Source organism: Anarrhichthys ocellatus, unplaced genomic scaffold (genome assembly GCF_004355925.1).
Source record: "Anarrhichthys ocellatus isolate YVR2014 unplaced genomic scaffold, GSC_Weel_1.0 scaffold54, whole genome shotgun sequence".
Lineage (NCBI taxonomy): Eukaryota > Metazoa > Chordata > Actinopteri > Perciformes > Anarhichadidae > Anarrhichthys > Anarrhichthys ocellatus.
In genome coordinates, this window is record NW_022280084.1 from 1665022 (window position 1) to 1689688 (window position 24667).

Below are 24667 nucleotides of genomic sequence, written 5' to 3' on the forward strand. Positions count from 1 at the left end.
CACTTCAGCCCAAATAATATTTAAAACACAAAAACACAACGATTCTTATTATCAGGTGAGGAAAACATATGAATATTATTCACCATTTCTGCTAATAGATCCCCCAAAATGCTACACTTCTTGTTTTAAGTGACATTTTTAATGCAGGGCTTTTACTTGTAATGGAGTATTTACACACTGTGGTATACGTATCTCTACGTTTACATTATTTATTTAAATACTTCTTTCACCACTGTTGACAACCGACTGAGCAGAGCCCGTATTGTAACTCAGCAGTGGCATCTTGATGTGCGTTCATGGCTCTGAATCCTGGAAAGCCTTGTTGTTTTGCTGAATGGCACGCTGACTGTCTGGGGAATACATCTATCACAGTCGACTTTGGTCACATAGCTTTGTGAAGCCGCTGTGATTATTTCTGCCCATCTCCGTCTCCCCCGGGCCTGTGAGCTCTTTTGCCCCGCGGTCCGGTTTGTCCCACTAATCTGAACTTCCAACGCACAGCGAACAGACTTTCACATATTCAGCCTCTGCTGAACCCTTCTGTTCAGCACATTTCATTGTCCCGAGAAAAGTTTCATTTAATTGCAATTTCAAAAAATACAGCCGCAATCAATTTCGCACCATATTGCTTTGGTTTGCATTCGAAGATAACAGTGTGAAAGTTTCTCCATCAGCAAGTCGTGTCAGCGGAGGTTTAATTACTTCAGCTGTCCTTTGTGCACCGAGACACAGAGTCACAGAGGTTTAACGGACACTTTTCAATGACTTTTGACTCGCTCACTTTTTTATATGTAAGCTTATCAATCGTCACTTTGAATCTTTCTGACAGGGGAGAAAATTGATCAAAAACATTTTAACTTTTGATGGAATTTTCTGCACATCACATCACCTTTGCTGTCTTTCAGAAGAAAACAGCTCATCAATTAAATATTGAGCGTAATCCCTGACTCTGGTAGTTAGAAGAAGTCCAGTACAAACATAGTGGGAAAAAGAAGTGAAACAGGTTCCAGTACCTCCAATCAGAGCCGAGTCAGTCCGGATGGCATTGACTAAAGGTTGACCTGAACCCACTGAACCAGACTGGTCTACAGCAGAGAAAGAGACATAGGAAATGAAAGGTAGGTAGGTGGAAGATAGAGAGAAAAAAGGATGGAAATAGGGCACCGGGAGAGAAAAGAGAGACATTCAGAGACAACATCAGAACGTTCTCATTCAGAGCGGAGAGGGAGTACAGCAGCAGCTCTCCAAAGGACTCTAATGAAGCAACATGAAGCTGGATGAAAACGAGAGCAGAAGAAAGACACTGGAAACTCCCCACTGTGTTCCAAATTAATTATCTCATCAAGCACATTGTCATGATTCTCCTCAACAAGGTGTACATACGTAATGAGCCCATTACACAGTTTGAAACAGCAGCTCCGAACCAAGAATAGATACACACAGAAACAAAGACGGGACGAAAGTAGAACAGTCACAGATTTCTATGCATACATCACTGTCAGTGGCCAAGTTCAAGAACTCACTTTAGTTTTGTCAGACTTTTAGCTGACCTATTATTACACATTTACTGCAATATGATGTAAAGAAAATGGTGAGCAATTATTTGGCAATTAGGGAAAAGAGAAGAAGAGTGAGATCTAAAATGAGAAGACAATAACATCCTCTGAATAACCACAATGCACTGCTGTGAACGGCCACAGGTGATTCGAGGGAGCATATGGTTTAGCGATTCTTTCCAATATTCATTCTTTTTTTTTTTAATTAACCAATTTCCCAGCTATGGCTGAATTAACTTTGGGGAGTCCTGGGGCAAAAGTTCACAGTTGAGGACCCTCTAGCTCACAGCTCAATGCAACAGTTGAATCCAAGGGATACGTTTCAAATTCCTTACAACCTGAACCTTTTAAACCCAGAGCTCCCTCCACACTACAGTACCTAAAAACAATCAATAGTACATTAAATGTTTGTCCAGTAAACCAAACCGACTCCTCCCCTCCTACCTGACAGGTGGTGTGTGTTCTCTGCTGCGTAGGGATCGGCCGAAGCCGAGGAGCCGCAGTTGGACTGGACTAAAGGTCCAGTGACGACGACGGGGCTGGTGTGCAGGTGGAACAGAGCAGCTTTCAGAGGACTGATGGAGTTAAAGTGGACCACCGAGAGACAGCCGGTAAAACCGAGAGACGCCAACCGGGACAGATCTGGATCCAAATCATCGGACTCTGGAGACACAAGAGTTTGAAACTTGAAATAATAATGTGAAACAAATGCTTCCTGGCAATGATTAAATCGTAAAATACGATTTAATCATCCTAAAATTGGATATTACGACCTTTTTTAAATGTCAATTCTGCCACGTGTTTCAAGAGACAATCGAAAACTGCTCTGGGAGAAGGGATCGTTGTCTTGAAACAGTAGAGGCTGTCAATTATTTCTTTCAAAGAATAGTTTGTCCTTTTGGGAAATACGCTTATTCGCCTAATATATGAGAGGAAGATGATAAGATTGATGCTATTTGTTTAGCTTAGCTTAGCTTAGCACAAAGACATGAAACAGCCAAGATCTGTCCAAATGAAACAAAATGCACAATCAGCACGTGTGAAACTCACTCACTAACATGCTGTATCTCATTTGTTTAATCACAAAACGTGTAAAAACACATGTTTGTGGTTTTACGGGTGCTGATTGTAGTGTACTGAGACAAGAGTAGTATCGATCTTCTCGTCCAACTCTCAGCAAGAAATATGTCTGAAAATGTTGAACTATATCTTTAATACGCGTGCTTCATTTATTTTAGACACTCGTTTCTATATTTATCCTAAAACAAGGAACATTTTGATGAAAACAAGTGAAGATATTTCCTCCCAAGGGCAGACTTTGCTCCTAAAAATAGAATAAAGACAATTTTAAATCACGCTTTTTTGAGTTGTTGTTTTATTCCAATGTGGTTTTCAGAGTACAGGTTAATTAACTGGAACCCTCGAGTGTTAAAGAACGAGATCGGAACTCAGATTGTATTTATTCTATCCTAGTGAATGAACTTTTAACCTTTCGTTTAGAGGCTCACACAATCAAGACATACACTGGCGGGCTCATTGACTCTGCCTCACATTCCCCTGTTATCAGAGCAGGACAATAGTGGCAGCACATTGACTCTAATGATTAGCGCACACACACACACACTGCCGCTGACAGACTGTCAATAGTTCAGCTTCCAGTCTGCATCCGTCACTACTCGAGACAGATGTACACTTTCACCTCCAATCTGTCTACTTTATGGACTTAAATCCCTTCATCTTTCACCTCCACTCCTTCACAGCAGCTGTGAGAGCCGACGTTACCGCTGTAACCAGCTGCATCAGTGTCTGTTCAGATGACTGAGAGGTGACACGTCTGTATGCTGATGAGAGCAGCAGGAAACATTACTGCCGCCTGTAAGCTCCCCTCAGCAGGAACACTCTTCACTCCATCACCCCCCCCCCCCGTCTGTCTCTCTGTATTCCTTCCGGGTCCATTAGTTAGGCTGATGGATGACGGGGTTGGCAGGAAACAACAGAAAATCCACTTTCCTGCTGCTTTTCTGATCCTGATCTGCCAGAGGGGAGGACCGGTCACATGCTGACATGACGGGGTTAAAACACACCGAGCTGAGTTACAACATCCTAAAGCTTCACATCCCAAACAGAGAAAAGATCTTGGAGATAATGTATTAGCTTCTCCATAAGATAGATGGTGGCCATATTTGATATGACACATTCATTTTGTACTATTTGATTCGGATTATTCAACAATAGATTTGAACAGATACGGGTGTTCTAGATGGTTTGTGTAATTTTTTTCTTGTCATTATTTGATGTTACTCGACGCATGCCTCTGATGAAAGCTATTTGTAGAAGCCAGCGTGTTTCCTTTTAAATTGACAGAGTTTGTTGTGTCTGTGTCTTAACAGACAGCTGTGGCCTCTCAGCCCCTCATGTTATTAACAGCTCATATCTCAGTCCGTCTCTGATGGAGCCGGTTTAAAGAGAACATGAATAAGTCATGGCGGAGTCAATTACTGTCTGACCCCCCCGACTCTGTTGCAGGTGCCTGTCCAGGACTACACACGGTGTGGATGTGGTTTTACTCTCCCACAGGGGGAGGTTTTCCTTTACAGGCTCGATATCTGTGCAGGTGATTTACAGGAAGACATGCTTCTGGTTTAACTCGACCCTGCACTCATCAGACTGATGCTAAACATCTCCATACGACATGTTTCTCTCTGTTTATGATTATGATTTATGCAGTGAGAGGCTATCAATTATTTTTAAGTTTTATCAAACTAATCAATTATGCATCAAGCTCTTCTAGATTTGTTTTGACAGCTAAACTGAAACCTGCATAATTAGAGTAAAACATGCACAAAAATGTGGGAGCAAACAAGCGTTTTATAAAAAGGGATTGCGTTAATATTTTGCTTTACAGATTTACCTGATTTTCATCAATTTAAGAAATATGAACACTGAAGAATTACCTGATTTATTTCAATACAAAAAATGTTATTATGGAGTTTAAAAAGCTACAAATTATAAAACGAAAATGTCTGCAGCACTAAATAGTGGACTAAATGAATGATTCTGGACACAGCCTTCTTCACAGATACTCGACGTGCTGCCGTGTCTGCTGCAGCCACTGAATGAGTGTAAGGTCTATTAGCAACAACAATCTCTTTTCTGTCTTGAGTAGCAGTAACAGGTAACAGAAGCAGCTAAACTTGAGTTCCTGCAGCACCTGAGCTGTCCTGCTCAGACTGTAAACCTTATGAATTGGAATACAAACATAGAAGAATGCTAACCTTCACGGTAAAGTTCTTACATTTTGCCTCCAACTTCTTAAGATAACTTGCATAATATTCCCATTTGGAGGTACTGTATGTTTCTCTAAATATTCCTACAGTGAGTGTCAGATGAGGGATAGTTTGGGTGGTTTGAAGTGGGGTTGAATGAGGTACTTATACACAGTCAGTGTGTTACTTACAGTAGATGGCGGTCAGCACGCACCCAGTTTGGAGAAACATACAGGAGTACCGGCACGGGAGTAGAGCTATACTTTTACTATACTTTTAATGGAGTGCAGAAATTTTCCTTCAGGGCTTTCTGTCAGACAGTCCTTAACCCTACTGTGTTAAGTTTAGAAAAAGATCGTGGTTTAGGTTAAAATAAAGAAAGCCCTGACGGCAAACTTCTCCCATGTGCCAACAGAGTCTGGTGTCTTTGAGGAGAAGAGGAAGTTTGACTTTTCAGTTCAGTTCCCCATCAGAAAGGGTTGTCTGACCGAAAGATAAAGCGGATAAAATATTTGGAATAATAGCATACACATAAACTGATATTGATTTAGTAGTTGGACCTTTCCTTTAGGTGTCTAAGCTTTGCTCCTGTTCTGGTACTCCTGTCTGCCTCTCCACACTCTACTGTAGGTAATAAACTCTATGGATAAGTGCATCGTGCAACCGCCACTTCAAAACAAAGTATCACTTCAAAGCTGTTCAAATAAGTGTAAGTCCTAACGCTCTCCTATTAAAACGACATCGTCTCTGCTTTTACTGCCTCCTCACTCACCGTGCACTCTGCCCAACACCAGCGACTTGATGGCGTTGAATTCTCCGTCAGATGTCAGGTTGAAGTCTTCTCTCGGTCTCTGGTCGATCTGAAAGAGAACACTTGTTTCCTAAATTTGCAACTTTGATGACTCGTGGCAGTAGAAACCTTACATGCAAAGATGAAACTTCAGCCTGAGGATGGCAGGAAAACATTCACTAAGAGTTCAGCCTGTGGGGAGCGTATGTGTCTGTGCTCCACAAACATCAGGATTTATAATTCGGGGACCAAAACACACCCAATTTTATGTTTATCTGTTGTAAATACTTACTAAACTGTCACCATATGCCTTTAGGGCATGCTTTTAAATAAATAATGATTTAGTATGATGGTAACAGTGTGTATTAAATGTTTGTATACAGCTTATGAAAGAAAACTACAGGCACTGAAAGAGAAGCTGTCGGTTTTCTTTCGACTTGCCCGCGCAAGTTCATACACTTTGTGTCGTACTGCAAGTGTTGTAAAGACGCAGCTGCTGCTGACGTGTTGATTCAGCTTTTTCAATGTTTGCCAAACGAGGCACCGATCCCCGAATACAATGACACACATACAGATGCACACGCAGAGGCAGTCCCATCTGCTCCTGTTTGTACCATGATACAGTATTGTGATATTCATCTATATGAGAAAGCCCCCGTCAGCGCTTTACTGCCCTGAATGCGACGACGGCAGGGCAGCAGGGACAAACAACACATTAACAGAGCTCCACGTGAAATATGAAGCATTGTAATCATATCTGGATCTTCTGGATCTTATCTCTATAACAACATTCTCTCGTGATATATGAGGTTAACTCCATCTAACCAGCAGCCTCGGTGGATAATTATCAACACCCAGAGATAGAAAAACAAGGTGACCTCGTCTTACATGGGTGCACACAGGTGTGTGAGGCTCCAGTGAAATATGAAGAGCATCTCATGTAATGTAGCTGGAAGCAGATATAGACCGATTCAATGGAGTTCTATTGTTAACAACTTGGGTCCATGTTTACTTCCTGTCAGCTGATGTCATTCACGTACACGGTCAAGTTCATTTTTCATCAATGAGCTAAGTTAGCATTTGCACTTTGTTTAGCTAACGCTAGGTAGCAATATCTGCGTTGAGCGGTCCTACATTCATTTGGAGAAACCATTTACATTAGTAAGAAATAACACTGATGAAGGTGTAAAAGAAACAGACAGGAAGCTGCTGTGTTGTTGAGTAATGGTGATCATTTTACAGCCTTCCTTCTGTTATATTTTCAGGAAATAGACTGTCCTGTGTAGACACGTCCTCATTCTAACAGAAGACATTTCTGATCCAAAAAAAAGGCCAGCGAAAAGAAATGTCTCCTTAGTCTATGAATAAAGTTTGTGCATCTCCAGTCCTAAAACCTGCAGCTAATATTTTTGATAGTATAACTGAATTGACGCTGCATAATGTGAAATTGTGACCACTATCCATTAACGTCGAACTCTGCGGCCTTAAAGAGATTTTAAGTGTCTTTAAGCTCATTGTTTCCTCACATACAGCACCATCAGTGTAAGGTTGGGTCTCCTGGCTCTCGCCAAACTCCACACAGAACACTGTAGCAGCTGTTTCCTGCAAATTAGCTCCGACAACCCACGTTAATGCTCACTGCCCAGCACCAAACAGCAGACAGAAAAAGAAAGCGTGTAGCTGGTGAAGTAAGTGGGACATGTTGAGCAGCAGGAGACCAAACCGAAGCAAAAAACGAGTACATTTGAAGAACAGATGAGGTGGTTTTACCTGCACAGACACAGAGTCTGTCAGTCTGCTGATGGTGACGGTGTGTAGTTGTCCGTCGGCCAGGCTCTCCACTCTGCTCCTCAACACTTCAGCATCTCGGCTGCTGTCCAGCTTGTATCTCACCTCCAGCATATCTTCACACACAAACGCACATCACACCATGGGGTCACGTTTTAGATCTCACAAAAAAGGAAACTAATTTAAAACATAATCCTCATTTAAAACGGAGGTTCAAGGTGAAGTTTTTTGTTTTCCTGAAAATGTCCTCGTCCTTTAGTCTTGGCTAAGAGGTTAACACCTATTTAATCCGTCAAAGATATATCTGAACATTTTAAAGAAACGATTTCTCTATTAATTCATATTCCTATATTAAGAGGATAAGGTCTAATTCCATATCAATACCACAACTAATCTAATTAAATCAAATGAATTATGTTAATATTAAGAACGTAAAGTGCAGATTTAACAACAGAATTCAACAAAAAATATTGTTATTTTACAGCATGCACTATATTAGTGTGACTAAAGATAACAGATCATACATGAAAGTCTCTCTCTGATAGAGGAATGTGAGGGGATAATTGGTTGTTGTAGGAGGACCTGCAGCTACCTGCTGCTGCTCTGATAACACATTAATGCTGGAAAAGATGCCCGAGGTTGTGTTCGGGCTGAGGAGGTGTAATTGCAGTCGAGGGTGAAAAGGAATGAGCCTTCTCCAGGCAAATAAGAGAAAGCTCTCAGGGATTTAATTGGACACTTCAGTTTAAGTGCATTTACCTGACGTCTCCACGGTCAGCATGAAACCTTTATGCCCTGCTGTCCGTCAGCTTTCTCTGAGTCATTAACACCAGAAAAGAAAAATCCATTTGCAGCTAATCTGCCAGCAAAGTGCCAATTTTATTGGACTACTGGATGCTGAAAATGTAATTTTAAATTCAAAGTGCCTCCTACTTCTCTTAAAAGCCAAACTCACAACATCATTATTTCCCACCAAAATTTATAAAACACATCGGCAAGTTTTCTGCTGTTTTATTCAGCAGCACACTGACCTGCCACCCATTACCAGCCCACCAAACTATTGTTCTCTCAGCTTCATATGGAGCTTTTCTCTTATCTTTATTTAAGAGCGTGGTTTTTCAATTTCGGAGCATGACTTATTGAATTCACATTGAGATTAAGGCTTTCCCTCAAAGCCCTGTATGTGTTTACCCAAATAGCGCCTGCTTGCGCTTGGATTTGCTCTGCTTCTGCTCAAACTGTATGCCTGCACACAGATGTGTTGCTGCTGCTGGCTGAGGTTTCCTGCGCTCCAGCTCCAGCTCTTTCTCCTCACACTCAGACTGCTTCTGTGTGCTAAACTTCTGCTCCCGGATTTATCTGCTCTCTGTCTTTTTTGTGCAATAACCCTGTCAAAATGAAATTCCCCAACCCAGAGAATGCCTGGTGTAGTGCTGACCGATGAAATGATCTCTGCCTCGTTGAGTGTCTCTGATGGGCGGTTTCTCTTTAACCTGGCTCATCCACTTCCGTCCTCCAAGGCTTTCTTTATATTCATTTCTTTACCACTTTTGTAAAGAAACATAATAAATAATACAGTTATAGAAAGGACAGTTAATATGTATACTAGGGCGTCGCCCTTACTTTTACTATAATAGCTGCACCGGTCTCCTGTCAGTGTGCTAGAGGGGGAACTAACAGTAGTGCCGTTTAGTGAAGCGTGTTACAGTCTGTGGCACAGATAGCCGCCGCATATACCACTGAGAATAATGTTATATACCGAAGCACCCAGACCGTCACTCACAAAAACAAAGCTAAGCTCTACAGAGCTAAAGTTAACTGTGATTCAAGCTAATGTTAGCTGAGCCTGACACTAGAGCATTTTTAACATGAGTTTGTTTAGTTAACACTTGGAAGGGAACTACAAGACTAAATTATAGCGACAGCGACATCCTTGTCAGCGTACGGCAAAATAGAAAAGTTTGTAGCAGCCGTGTAGTAGTCGTAGAAAATGTATAGGAGCTGGTATACTATCATTTTATTCCAAAAGTTGTAAGGAAAGCCAGGGAAGTACATAAAGCCTCAGAGGGTTAAAGGGTAACCGCCCGCCAGGGACGCTCTAAAAAGTAAAGTGAACGCACCTGCAATGAGTCAGGGATCAAACATACAATTTGAGCAGAACTCTAAGTGCAAGCAGGGTCTATTTAAGTGTGAGGACAGGGTTTTGAGGGAGAACATTACAAAATGTAAAAAGTGAAATAAACAAGTGATGCGCTCAAATTGACCACACTCTTGAATAAAGATAGGACATTCAGCACCACAGTCTCAGTGATAAGACCAGTGAACTCTTCTTCTTCAGCCTGAGACAAAATGTAATAGCCAGACCGGCTGGATGGATTAAAAGCCAGTAGAGGCTGACGGGGGGGATTCCAGGGAGAGGGAAGATCTGACAGACCTGATCTGTTAAAAGCTGCAGAGCAGAGGATGAGGGGGAGGAGGGAGGGAGGAAGACGTATAGGAAGAGAGGTCGATATCAGGAGAAAATGACGTGAGTGAAAGGAAGAGGGGAGGAAAGGTAAGATGCCAACAGAGGAAACAGATTGAAAAAGGTTGAGGGAGGAAGACGAAGAGAGGTGAAGAGACTTGTAATCTCTGAGGTTTGAAAAAGGTGGATGAAAACAAGAGAGAACAAATAAGGAGGAAATGAGACAAAGCAAAGGGGAGTAACTAGAGGAACGTTGTATTGATGATAAAGGAGCAAGAAGCTGGTCGATAAAGAGGAGAAGAGGAAGCTTCATTACAAAATGTCTCATCCTCAAGTTTGAATAATCCCGTTAAAAATAATTGAAATAGATGAAACCTAACAAGGAGAACGAAACAAGACACTCCACCTGAAGAGTAAACATCTGCCACGCAAACAAATTCCTTCAAAATAAAAGCCTCGTCACCGTGCTTGCTGATGAGCAGAGCCAGGGACTCTCTGTAGTACGAGCTGACGTAGAGCAGCAGAGCCGGACTCTGGTTGGTCCTGAAGCTCAGGGAGACGTTCTCTCCTCTCAGCGTCATGTCGGAGTAGATAGAGGACGGCAGGGCGCTGCTGTTCCGGCTCAACTCGTACGGCTCCTTGAAGGTGTAGCTGACGGTCGTCCCCGGCAGGAAGCTGGCCGACACCTCTGGAGAAAGAATATATCTGAAGTGTTACTATTGTACAAAGCAATGATTGTTGAAATACACATTACTGCTGGGACAATCAAACTTATAAAGATAACTACTTCCACCCCAGATGGGACTTGAACCCACAATCCCAGGCTTAGGAGGCCAGTGCCTTATCCTTTAGGCCACTGGGGCCCTGGATGTAGGAGTCACACTAGCACTCAAATCAAACACTTATACCTTTTAATACAGACTGTAGTAGCAGTTTCAAAATGCTGTGTATGTCCATGCTGCTTGCATACGGATGGTCCAGCCTTCACCGGGGCTTCATGGTTTATTTGACACATTGCATATTCATTAAAATGGTAACCAATAAAACACATTAGCTGTAATGCTGCTTTAGTCCCTAGTTCAAGAAACAGCTGAACATATTCTCACATTTGAGAACCAGCTAATTTATTATTTATCACATTATATTTTGTGTTAAACCACATCATCAATTATTCGACTATCAAAATGATTAGATAATAACTGTTACTTAACTGTTTAAGTGTCTTATTCAGTATTGGACAATGTCAAGTGACACCCTCGTTAGGTTTTTAATACCACATTAACTAAACTCTACTTTGAAACCTTCAATTTAAAGGGCACAGTACAAAAAAAAACATATATTTAGACTATCTGTACGGAAATACTTGACTTTAATTAACTTCCAAGGGAAGCGTCGGAGCGGCTCTGCATGTCTAATTAGTTAGCAAGAAAAAAATAAAAGATCTTCTCAAAATATCTGTAGAGCGTTGAAAAGAAAACAGTCGTCATAATTGTCGAGACTTCAGACTTCGAGAAAGTATCAATCAAAATTAGTTTTTAAAACTTAAACAACAACTCGCATACATTAAATTTAACCTCTGCATTTCAGGAGCAGTGGGCTGCTGTGAAGGATCCAGGGATGTGCGGACATGAAGGATTGAACCGGCGACCTTGTGATCAAAGGATAAACCGCTCACCTCCACTGACCCGGAGCCGCCCGCACAGCTGCAGCTGTGACTCACAAAGACAGTAACAACACACCGGTGCTCTGACTCACGAGTACGTAAGTAGATATCAATATTTGGTGGGAGAAAGGTCAAAAGGGTCCTTTTGAAAAAGTAAAACTGAACTCACTTATATTATTGAACTCATGGACGACATGAAGGTCAATGTGATGATGCAATATTACAGAATTAACATCAAACAAACAACTTAGATCCAATACATCAAACGGACTCTATTTGAGGTAACATTTGATGTCACGTGGTAGCTACGTATTCTTATGACGAGCGTTCAGCGCAGCGAAAACTTCTCTGAAATAATACAGATCCTGAACCTTTTTATTTAACCTTTAGACAACAAGACATCAACACAGCTTTAACATTGGCGACTGAGATATATTATGAGCAAACTACAGCAAATACAAAGCAGAAGGAGGGAATGGAGGCAAGGCATTGACGACATACTCCACCCAAAATGTTTGAATATCAAATAGTTTTCTATCTTTAAGCTTCAGGAAGGCCTCCTTTCTTTTGTTGCCTTTCACAGAGAAACGGTTGCTGTGGTCAGATAAATGAAATCAATAAAATGTCCAAATAATCTTCTCAAACCACTTCTGCAGAGACTTCTCTGCCGTCCATCTATAAGGCCAATGTGTCCATAAGCATATCTCTGCCAAAATAATGCTAAATACATACTGTAACTTCTCAATCAATCTTCATTTAAGAACATGTTGAGCATCAAGTTGGTGCCTGGGAGCAAATCAGTAAGAGTTCAGACCAAAGAAACTACTCAGCAGTGGGTTTGTGAGGCTGGAAATAGAATTAATAGCGGAGACGTGGGTTGTGCTGCGGGACATCTATGAGAAGTTTCAACATTCTGAAAACGTATCACGACTGAAATTCACCCTCATTACCAAAACTGGAGACTATCCTGAGAGGGGATCACACCAGCATGACGCCAAATTGGCCCAAAGGCTTAAAGTGGTGGGGCCAACGGCAACGTCCCCACTTCCTACCCCCCTACTTCCAGCTCAGACCACACTCATCTTCATTATAAACTGAACTATACACCTGTAAAGTTTCATCATTGCATCCCTCAAAACTGCTTCTGTAAATAATGACGTTATTTATAATAGATGTACTCATCACTATATTTTATATTTATATATACACAATGAATCAAAAAGTGTAATACTCACAAACATCCAGGGACTTATCACACACCCTTTTCAGTCTTTCATAACTCATTATTTTAGTCTTACGGCACATTTGCTGTTCCAACTGTAACTTCCCAGCATTAAATGGCAGACACCCAAAGATGGATTATTACTTCGAAAAAAAAAAACAAAGTCCGAAAAAATGCCCCGTTGGGCCGAAAGCCAATTTGTCCGACAGCCCGCTATCTCACAAACAAAAGCTCGTTGCTTCAGAAATACACACTCTTACACACACTCCACCTATAGTTAGAGAGATTCACGGCCTGCAATCAGTCAGACCTGCCTCCTAATGCTTCTTACCATTCTTCCTCCGATTGGAAGCATCCATATGGCTGTTAAAACTGCTGTGTGGTAATCAACTAGGCTACACCTCTCGGCTGCTCCATGGAGCTCCGTTCTCACAAACAATCGCTCATGTGTGTCCATGAAGACATGAGTAGCTTGTTCTTTTTAGGGGTTAAAGTCCTCACTACCGTCGCAATACCACAGCCGCATGGACTGCTACGTAATCACTCACAATAAGACTTAATTTACTCAATCTTAACTAGACTTGCGCAGCACATTCAAGTGGAGAACTGTTGTGATTGCTCTGTCCATGGTGCTGAATCTGCAGGGTTTTGCCCTTAATAGGCTTCCTCTCTGTGTCTGCTGGACAAGCGATTTTACTGTCGTAGACAAATTTCCAATGTCGGAATAAAGATATTTAGTTTTACTTTCTCAGTTGTGCAACGAGCAACCAAGGAGCAAGACTTATAAAAAGCTTGCAAGCCACATGGAGCCAGAGTTCTTGTCTAGTCATCAATTTCTTCTCAAGAACGTGCCTGTAGATTAGAGGCAGTGTGCACACTGCTCCCTGCCTGTGGACCTGTATCACCCACCCCTCATCAACCCAGACATTTCCTGATCGTAGCACATAATGACCTTTTTGTTCTCTATGTTACTGATAGCTTATTTATTTTCTGTTTGCTTTCTAGTGTTAGAGAGAGAGAGAGACAGGTGGACGCTCCTGAGACCACACCAGAGCCCTCCATTGATAATAATAATAATGATTTCAGAGCAATTGGCCTTCAGAGTAATGGTCATTTGTTTTTGGCTGTGGGACATTTTGGGAATTTGGAATAATTGGCCGTCAGTCTAATGACATAACACCAGGCAAAGCAGCGACTACAGCTGGTGAAGAAAGTCAAGCATCTGTCAGCCAAAGAGACAGTTGGTTGAGACAAAAACAAGGCTAAAAGAAGGATGAATACTGGACTCACATTAATCAGGGCTGTTAGCGTGTTATGGATTTCTTCTGCCTTCAAGTGGCAAAAAAAAACTGCTTTAATGCTGCTTTAATTACCTACAAAATGATTATGAGCCAACTGGTAGAGGCACTAACTTCACCAGCCACAGGAAAACTCTACTTATGTGTGTCTGTGCATGTACCTGTATGGCAGAAGACTCCAGTGTATGCTGACAGGCTGCAGTCACAGTGGAAGCCGTTGGCTCCCTCCACACAGCGGCCCTGGTTCTGGCAGAGCGAGCCGTAGCTGCTGCAGTGACCCGGGCAGCCGGCTCGAACCCCCGGGGTGATCTTCGCTCTCTCCTCCAGGTCCAGGGTGACGCCGTTCAGCTGCAGGGAGCGAATACAACCCCGAAAGCCCTTCTGCCTGGACGCTGTGCCTCCTGAAAACACATCAACACGGTGCATGACGTTAGCATTGCATTTTAGACATTTAACTAATGAGCCAAAGCCAGAGCTCCCGGACCAAAGAGGTGACAAATCTTCCTGTCGTTCACCACGGATCTACTTTAACACACCGGTGCACTCCTTGTCCCAGCCCTTCTCTCATTTCTGTGTGTATTTCTTTTCCTCCTGTCTTCTAGAGCGAACCCACACGTCGCCACTGCTCCCCCAGAAGCTCCAAACCGTCAAGACTCTTCTTATAAAATGACACAAAAGATGAAACGGCAACGAGCTGCAGGTGGTAAAAACTGAATCGGGGACGTAAGTTTCATCAGCTGTCCGTCTGCCTGATGCCATGCCGGCTGCTCGCTGCATAAGAGGCTGCTTGCCTGTCGAGTAACAGGACATGCAACATGCTCACTGTATTGTTCAATACTTCAGCTACAAAAGACTGAGCATTCTCCCTGATATGTAACACGAACGATCGCCTATTGTTCGCACACTTCACTCATGACAACCTCCCATTTCTGCGAAGATCACAGATTGAAACTCTTATTGTGTTCAGAGCACAAACTTGGCAGCTCTTTGCTCTCTGAGTTTGAAGCCGACAACTCCCTATTGTTCAGCGGCAGCAGCAGCTTTTCACACCAATAAATCACCGAGCTCCGTTAGACTCTCCGCTCCAGGCCTCCTCCCTCTGCTCTGAGTTGACTCGTGTGAAATATTGAACCGGCAAAAAAAAAACACAGGATATGAAACTTGCCTCAACATTTACTCTGACAACACACAATGGAGAGTCATTTTTTATCCTTATTATCCTGAAAATCATTGTTCAACATTTGGGTATTAAGATGCAGGACACCGTTAATGACTAGAACAGAAAAATCATAAACTGTCCTTCTTTGAATTGGAAATATTAAAATATTCATTCATGGCACACTGACTGCTCTCACATGCACTCTCTAATAACATGACCTTACTCGATAGTGCTTCCATTTACATAAGATTACTGATGTCCATGTCAACATTCACTACTCCTTTCATTGCACATGTGCAGCTTTGCCAAGAACTCCTTGCTGAACAAGAGCCAGAGCTGAGATTTTGGAAAAGGATGGCCGCACCTCAAAAGCTTGTGAAAGTCCTAATTCTCCTTTGTGATGGTAGTGAGAACAAAAACACAAGATACCCAGGTTATTCACACTGTTAACAGTCACTCTGGAGGGGTGTATTTCAATCTCTGACCCTTAAATAACTGTGCACAGTAACAAACGTTAGAAAACACGAGAGCTCTTCATCTTCTAAGTTTCAAAAACATACGTCACACAGGTATCTTCTCAAGGTTTAAAGACACTGATTCAGAGAGTCAATACCTTATTTCTACATTACACCATCTTCTGTATTTTTCACCACTATAAATTCCCACTTCAAAGTGTCCTATCTGATAAATTAGCAGCAAATACAAGATCACTTTAAGTCACGTGGTTTGATGTTACAGTTCTCTATATTAGATATCTAGATACGTTGTGCTTTGTCCTGATGATTCAACCGGAAAGACTTTGCAACTCTGTAGTAAGAACAGAAGAAACCGTTCGCTTTCCTAGAAAGGTTAACATGGCATAACGTGTGTAAAAGTTGTGATCCAGGAAACAGAGACAGATCCCCGAGGACCACCTCTGATCAAAGCAACAACGCAGAGCAAAGGAAAGGTTATTAGAGAGTAAACTCAGCGGGAAACAGGGAGGCTATCAGAGTGGTGAGGATTTTAACCACACTTCCTGCTGTTTCTTCAGCTACGACATGGATTACACGCTCTGCACATTAAATGGAGACAACTGCTTACAGGAAACACTTAAAAGAGTGCAACAACGTGCAGATCAAAGATAACATCAAAGAATCCACACAGAAAAAGTTATCAGTAAGACCTTCAAGACTTCATATCAAACGGCACAGCCTCTAGTGTCTCAACATGAGTTCTGCACACTTTGTACTGAAGCCCATGAGAACACATGGGAGTGGGAAACAATTAGCATCAAAGTATTCATCAAAGGTGATGCATGTGCAAGCCTCAACATCACGCATGAAAAGCAACACGTGGAGAGACTGAATCCAAAACTCCAGGAGCTGTGAGAGACTCGACCACATGTCCGACAGAACAGCCGCAGCTCGGAGAAGAGAATTAAAAGTCTCGGCATGAAGTCGTGAAATTCTGCAGATAAAAGATCTGAAACGATCCGAGAAGTGAAGCGCGTGAGATAGAGATCAGACAAATAATCCACGACAGTGTGTGGACAGTAGAGTGTGCTGTGCATCAAGCAGTATCAATAACACAGATGTCTACTGTGAAATGAAGGATTTTTTAAGTTGAAATCAAAAGAAACATCAAAGGAAAGATGCCTGCAAAAAAAAAACATTGTATCTACTCTACTACTATTTTTTGCACCACAGATCGATTTTACATTGATAATATGGTCGTGACCCAGTGGTTATTGCTGAGCATAATTATTCTCCATGCTCCATCTGTTCACACACCGTTAGATAAAGTCAGACAGGAACACTCCCAATGTGTTGTCAGGTCTGCAATGCAGGTTAACTATGATTCAGGCACGATGTGACTTTATCTATCCTCATAATATAAAAATTAGACTTGATACAAGTTAGAAAATCTGGCCTGAATGCTAAAAAATCATGACAATAATAACATACTGTGTTTTGTGCCACTGCAAAGAGGACTAGAGGAGAAACAAAAGAACTGCAGTCAACACAGATGAGCTGCTAACCTTCAATGTCATACAGCTTACATCGTATACAGTGCTACAGGAGGATCTCACGTCAATACTGCTGCGCTTCGAGGGAAATGCGAAGCGAAGATCTAAGGAATCCTCAAACTCCTCGTACGTGAGGACTCTTCGCCTGCACACAGCGGCAGAGAGGAGTAAACAGACGGACAGCAATGCGACACAAATATACAGAGGCTTAACTCTCCAAACAAGGCAGAAATAATTGCTTCTAAACCTTCACAAAGGGAGTTTTTTCTGCATGCATTGCTCAAGCTCACTCAAAACCGCTGCGTATGGGTTTTTAGCACCTACAATGCAAGCAGCAATAAAGGAATTGGAAAATGAACAATGGTGTGGATTAGAAATACAAGCCAGGCAATAACACTGCATATTAATCAAAACAATGGGACTCCGTGCCGTATAAAGCATGGCAGGATTATGGCTCATGAATACAGTGTGTACACTGAGATACGGCTCATGCGTTTATACAAACCAACACAGCGGCCTATAATTCAAACAATGGAACAGTTTGCTTTACAAATCGAGACTCATAAATACAACGCGTGTGGTAATGGTTCATGAGTTTAAGCGAGCGAATGCTGAGGCATGTGAATCCAAATAAGTCAATACTTGTGTGCTCATGAATGAACATGTGCACAGCAATGCAGCAGAGCCAACGGTCACACAACAGGCCCCGTAAAGCAAGATGAAATCACATCAAGATTGTATTCCTTCCGTGCTTCATGCTCTGTGGTGCTTTGAGAGAAATGCTAACCTCAGCACGCTAACATGCTCACAACGCCGATGCCAACGTGTTGATATTACGAAGCTAACGTTCAGCATGTTCACCGTCTTTAGTTTAGTGTGTCAGAGTTTGCAAATTAGCACAAAACATGAAGTACAGCATTGGCTGATGGGTAAATCATGTTTTGTATAATAAGAACTTTTATGTTTGATAAAGTGCTGTCAAAAAGTGTGGGATTGCCGCTGTTAGTGATTACTTACTGAGTTAAGGATCTGCATTATGTAAATATTCATAAGAGGCCTAATCTGTTATTAAAGTACAAGCGATTCAAGCAGAAACAGGGTTGTTGTTGGTGTGTTCATGGCCCCTCACACAGTACTATAACAGAGCATCGTGCTGCTGAAGGACACATTAGCAGCTACTTGGATCAAACCCAAACAGCTCGACCTCAATGCTGCTCCGTCCATCTATTACAAAACCAATCTGGGGATAAATATTAGCATTTTCATCCCAACTCATATGAGACTTACTTCAGTCTACTGTACTGATAGTTCAGAGGTAAAAAAATATTCAGGCTGATATTCACCTAGATTTCCCCGCTGCCTTCATCCAATCTCACCACTGTTTGTTGGTTTGTTTTCCCCACACACTGTGTGTTTACTGATATGAACTGACGTACATAATATTTGCAGAATGAAAAGACCTGATAATAAATGTATTTTCATAGTTTCCCCCGCTGTAGCTCTGGTGAGAGGTCACATGCAGAATTCATAACCGATGGAGTTGAGATGAACCGGGCTGCAGTATTGATGGAGTTTGTGTTGGAGATTCTCAGCTCGCTGATTAATTACATGACAGAACAATCATTCACAGGTTCAGCTTCATTTACAGATTATTTAAAGACCCTCAATGTACACACAACTCTATATGTTACTGCTCCCTGATGCATGCTTTGTTTATCAGACATGATTAATATTCGTGGTCAGAAACCATCGACTCAGCACTTTCCTATCCGATAGTGCTGAGCAGCTGCCGACATTTAGTCGATAGCAGTTAAGCACTTTGAAACATCATATTTCTTTACACTGTACGACTGTGGATGAAGGGGTAGTGGAAGCGCAGACTCAGCACCTATTACATCCAATGCTGCCGATCAAACAACAGGATTTAGCTGACAACAGATCAGCCAAAGAAGAGGGAATATTTTGGGCGTTTTTTTGAGGCTCAACACCCTGTGCTACCTGATACCGATTCCTAAAGGTTAGCTCCCTGATAGGTTTAGCTGTAGAGGGGGAGGATGAATGTGTCAGATTGCCATCTTCCATATTTAGCACCGCTTGGTGGCTTAGCATGTTTGAAACAGCTGTGATATTCAAAGGAGTTGGACCTTTTCTCCTCTGGAAAGCAAAAGCAGCAGCACCTGCACAGGTAATTAAGTAAAAAAATCCTCATAGTCTATATCCTTTGCCTGCAATTACGCTGTGCACACAAAGTAGTTGTTGCAAAACTCATAATGACAACAGTAACAGTCAGAGCTCTATCAGAGCTGACACATTCCGCTAATTGGTATTCAAATTAACATGACTTCATTGTTATGCACAGAACGCTGCTCTCTGCTGGCGCATCAATCACAAACACAGAAAACAAAGGGCAGTTTGCAGAAGGAAAGAGGAAAATCTGTCACAACTGGACACAGAAAATCACATAATAAACCAGGGAAAATAGAAGATAATGTGTGAGAAGATATACTGGAGTGTATATTGTGCATTTACATCAAAGACTGTGTGTGTGTGTGTGGGAGAGGTATTAGAATAAGAGACGTCAAGGTCACCAGTGCTGCTGCTAATGAGGGAGCTGTTCACATCGTTCTCATCCTCACCTATGAACAGCTGGCTGTTGAGCTGCAGGTGGAGGTGTCCGTCAGCAGGAGCCTCCTGTGTGGCGACAGGAAGTCCGTCCAAACGAAGCGACGCCTCCTTGACGTTCCGCTCGGCTCGGACTCGATGCCACCGGTTGTCGTTCAGGGGGACGCTCGACTCCACGCGAACCTCCAGCGGCCCGTTACCAACATCGAAGGAGAAAAGCACCTGAGTGGAAGCTGATGGAGGGGGGGGGGGCAGTAAAAAGGAGACGGATGAGACAGGAAGGGGGAGTCAGAGGTAAAAGTGTGATTTATAGAAAGGACGAAGAGGAGAACAAAAAGAAGAGAAGCGAATGAACAGAAAGGAAAAATAATTATGGTTTAAATGGGTAGATCATCCGGCGAGTAGACTATTTACCTTATTAGCATGATTAACAAAGTAAACAACACATTGAGATACATGTTTTTTTCAGAGGAAATGTTTAAAGTCATCTCACAGCTGGAGATTCAGACCTATAGATAAATGGAGACTGATATATCAGTTGCTTCATACGAGCCTTTTTATTATTCTGGTCTTGTGGAGGTTCTTCAACTTTATTATCATGCTGAAGGAGATTTGATTTGCAGACCAGCATTAAACCTGCACGTAACAGGGATATACTGACGACAATATCAAATGACATCTGTACAACATCTGCATGTGTTGAAATGAGAAGAACTTTATTAAAAATCCTGCCTCACTCTGCCTCAGCAACATTCTACTTTTAGGTATTAACTGCTAAAAAAACCTTCCCACCTTCTCTCTTGAAATAAAGTTTATTTATTTATTCAGCTAATTTATAGTAATTTGCAGCTGAGGAATTTAAACCTTTGTGAACGTTTAACGTTTAACACCAATTACTTTGTTAACACAGAATAAACTACAGCTTACTACTTACGTCAACGTAATTTGGTTTCATCCATTTCCCATAAAATTCACTGATGCTATCTTCTAAAGTCAGCTTTAACGTACTAGCTTTAATCTGTGCTGTCTGAACACTTCTCCAGTGTTTGCTTCTCTCTCCTGCTGTGTTTACAGACATGACGGATTCCTCGTCTCCCCCGTGGACTCGCTTCTTTTGAGGACTCGTGACATTTTTCCCCAAAACATCCAGGGTTTGTGCGAAATGGTGTTCTGTAAAAGGCAGCTAAAAAACATTATAATAAGTAAACGACAATATTAGATCGTCTGTCAAAACTTCCCCGTCCTTATTTAGACCTGTGAGGCGAGCCACACAACATAGTGCTGAGAAATTCTCTGCTCCAAGGCTTTATTTTGGGGGATTTTTAATGAAATTTTTTTTTTACTTCTGAAACAAACTGTTTCCCTCCAGCGCTCTCTTGTTGCTCCTTTCAAGCGGTCTGCTCAGAACAAAAAAGTTCCTGTCATGTCCATTCCAACAAAAAAGAGTTGATTTAGGAGACTAGAGGCGTCTCGTCCTTTGTGATTTTGGAAGGAGAAGATGCATTACTCCGAGAGCACAGAACAAGATGAAACAATATCCCAGCGTCATACAGTAACTTCATTTAAAAATGGTTCTCTGAGGAAGCAGAGCAGAGCAGTATTCAGAGCAGAGAACAACCACACTGACAATGATTTCCCCCGAGGACCGGCGGCTGTTGGTGCAGCAGTGTCCCCGTATTAGACTCTGCGCGTGTCTCTTCAAATCCCATTTTTAAGAAGATGCAAAATGCAGCACATGTAAAACTGCAAACTAAACCAAAGTAAACTGGTGGACTGGGATGATTCAAAGTGACTCTCATCACTGCTTCAAGGCATCTATACGAGATCCTCTAAACACCAGACGCCATGTCTGCCCATAAACACATATCTCATATCTGGCTGCATAACCATGAGCATAAAGAAAACCCTTGTGGGTATTTCCGCCACATTTTAAATGACAACACACCGGTGAGGGCTGTAAAGGTGTCACACCTACCCACCACAATGTTGTGTACCCATAAAGTAAAACAGACCCTGTTGGTTATTGCTGTTGTATTCTAAATGATATTCACTTTGGGTAAAAGCTAGAACGCTGCATAAAACAGAGAGCTGAAACCAAGTTCGATTACCACCTCACTGTTTAACGCCTCCACCAACAAGTCACATTGCAGTCTCCATCCATGTGAATTCTTCAGTTGTGGCTCAAGTGACCTTTGACCACCAACTTATAATCAGTTCATCCTTGAGTCCAGGTACAGGTTTGTCCAGGCGTTCCTGGGATATCGGCATGAAGGCATAAAAACATTGTCTGAGCTCTGAAGACAGAAAGCTAAAGAGAAACAAAGAAGAGTTGATCTTTGTGCTTTCATTCTCAAAAGACGATAAACCATTGCTGAAGCAAAGAGCAAAGAACTGCGCATACATTTCAGATTTGGTCTGATTTTGCAGCACGTAAATCAGCGTTTTACATTTCTTACTCTGTCCAATTTAAAGAAGCAATTCATGTCTCCTTTATTATGCCACTTAAGACTTTTGTGGAGTTTTGGTTCACTTTGGTCAGAGCTATCATGTCTTTATCCTAAGCTAGTGTAGCAAGCGGTGAAAATGTCCCCGCTGGGCCACCGTATGAAGGGCCAGTGGCTCACTTAATACATAATGCATCAGAATTAAACAGCATTTGAATCAAAGTGTGAGGACAGATGATGGCGTTCTTTGCTTCTGTTACCAGCTCTGTCAAATGAGATCACAGCACGCAAACAAAGTCCTGATGAAGCAGATACGCTTCACAAATAACAGTACGGTTCTTTCCTAAAATCAATTTGAGAATATTAAATGTTAAAGAGAGACATTTCAGATTTACTGCGACAGTTTACAATGATATTTTAGAGGAATAGTGTGTTTACAGCCCCGGTGCACAAAGCCAGTTTGGTGAGGAAGAACTAAGACAGAGCACGGGCCTCAACCCAATCCAACACCTTTGGGTTGAACACTGGCTGACTTCAATAATGCTCTTGTGGCTGAATGAGGTCAAATCCCTGCAGCCAGATGCCAAATATTTGTGGAAAGGCTTCCCAGCTTCCCTGAGCAGAAGTTAAATTCAGGTCAGGAAGGTCAAGACAGCTGAGTTCAACCTTAAATAAACAATATTTTCCCTCCAGAATAGTTTGGATTAAGTCTGTAACCTCAGGGTTTTTACACGGATCCAGATAAGACTCTGACTTCCAGGTTTCACTGACACATCGCTCTAATCCGGATTACATCTTCACCCTCCAGCTCCTACTCACAGCGCAGTTCGATCCAGATGAAGTCTTTGATGCCCAGGTTTTCCAGGAAGACACCGGAGGAGGCCGTGGTTTTAAACAGGAAGGAGATGTCTGCGCTCAGCTCTCCGTGGAAGGTGGGGAAGTGGAGGTACGACGTCTCCTTGTCAAAAAACGCAGCGTTCCAGAAGTTCTCTGAGAAACACGATGAAAGCCCACCGTCAACATCTTTGAATGGATATCACGCAGCAAACAAATGAGGCATGACGTTCAGTTAATGAGCTTACACAAGGGGCTGATTTCTGTTACGTGGTTTGTCTGATGTATCGTGTCACATATTTATTCATATGCCCGGGTAGAAATAGAACGGCTGTAATTACTAATAATTAGCAAAACAGCCTGCTTTGTTCTACCTTGTAATGCATTTAATGAGAAGCGAGAGTGGGAAAATTAAAAAGGAAGTATTCATTAGCAACAGTTCTGCTAATGATAATTAGCTTCTAGATGTTCTTACCCGGGAGAATTCACACTAAACACCTAATATTGTGTTTCCATATCAAAACAGGCCTGAGAGGAATCAGTCTCTCAGGAATAACGAGTTATTATCGGCTGATGGATTAAAAAACTCTGTCTGAATGTGAATTATTTCTGTCATCTCTCCATCATGTGTAACCAGGCAACCAGAGCTGGACTTACTGTCTCCATAACAACTGAGCGGTCCCACTCTGTAGGCGGCCTCTGACTCCGGCCTCTGGATGTCACCCAGCACCAGAGACCTGACAGGGAGACTCTCCTCATGGGTGAGCAGGCCCGAGTCTTCAGTCCTGGGGGAGGACGAGGAGCAGTAGGAAGAGGAGAGGGAGAGCAGAGATGAAGAACAAAAAGGAGAAAGAGTAGGAGGTGACGGAGGGAGTGACAGACAAAGAAGAAGAAGGAAGAAATAATCAGGATTTGGAGAAGAAGAGAATGAGAAAGAAGGAAAAGGTTGAGGAGATGATGAAGAAGAAGAAAGACAGGGAAGAAACGGAATGACAGAGAAGGTCAATAAGGAGGAGGAGGAGAAGGAGGGGAAGAGATGAATAAGCAAAGGGAGGAGGACAAGAGGAAGAGATGAAAAGTGGAGGAAGAGGAGAAGGGAAGAGATGAAGTGACAAGATAGAGGGGAAGAAATAAAGAGTGAGGAGGAGGAGGAAGAGAAAGGGGGGAGAAAATAAAGATGACGCACAAGGTATAGGAGGTGATAGTGGGATGGAGGAGGAAGAAAGAACAGAGAAAGAACAAAAAGGGAGGAGATGGGGGAAGAGAGGAAGAAGAAGAGGAAGTAGAGTAAGAAGATGTAGTAGAAGAAGAGGACAAGGAGGAAAATGAGGGGCAAGAGGAAAGATTAAAAGGGAGAAGGAAGAAGAGAAGGGAAGAGGGGAGGAGATGAAGGAGGGAGACAGAGGGAAAGCAATAAAGAGTGAGGAGGGGGGAGGAAAAGAAGACGAAAGACAATGAAGAGGAGGCGATGAAGGGAGGGAAGATGAAGGAGTAGGAGAAGCGAAACAGGGGAAAATAAATGGGAATTGGGCAAGAAAAGAGAATAAGAATGA

The 24667-nt window shown here is 42.3% G+C and overlaps 1 protein-coding gene and 1 non-coding gene across 2 annotated transcripts in view; both read right to left on the bottom strand.

Moving 5' to 3' along the window:
* Nucleotides 1-24667, bottom strand: part of LOC116396215 (contactin-associated protein-like 4) — a 57499-nt gene that overhangs the window by 3236 nt on the left and 29596 nt on the right. The window contains exons 14-22 of the mRNA XM_031870679.1: nucleotides 23772-23899; nucleotides 23100-23270; nucleotides 19851-20069; nucleotides 14209-14448; nucleotides 10328-10552; nucleotides 7383-7516; nucleotides 5595-5682; nucleotides 2001-2219; nucleotides 1014-1085 (exon numbers count right to left, since the gene is read on the bottom strand). Coding sequence (XP_031726539.1) covers nucleotides 1014-1085; nucleotides 2001-2219; nucleotides 5595-5682; nucleotides 7383-7516; nucleotides 10328-10552; nucleotides 14209-14448; nucleotides 19851-20069; nucleotides 23100-23270; nucleotides 23772-23899 — 1496 coding nt within the window. The remainder of the gene's footprint in view (nucleotides 1-1013; nucleotides 1086-2000; nucleotides 2220-5594; nucleotides 5683-7382; nucleotides 7517-10327; nucleotides 10553-14208; nucleotides 14449-19850; nucleotides 20070-23099; nucleotides 23271-23771; nucleotides 23900-24667) is intronic.
* On the bottom strand, nucleotides 10655-10727 carry trnar-ccu (transfer RNA arginine (anticodon CCU)). Its single transcript has one exon. It is a non-coding gene; the product is annotated as a tRNA-Arg (tRNA).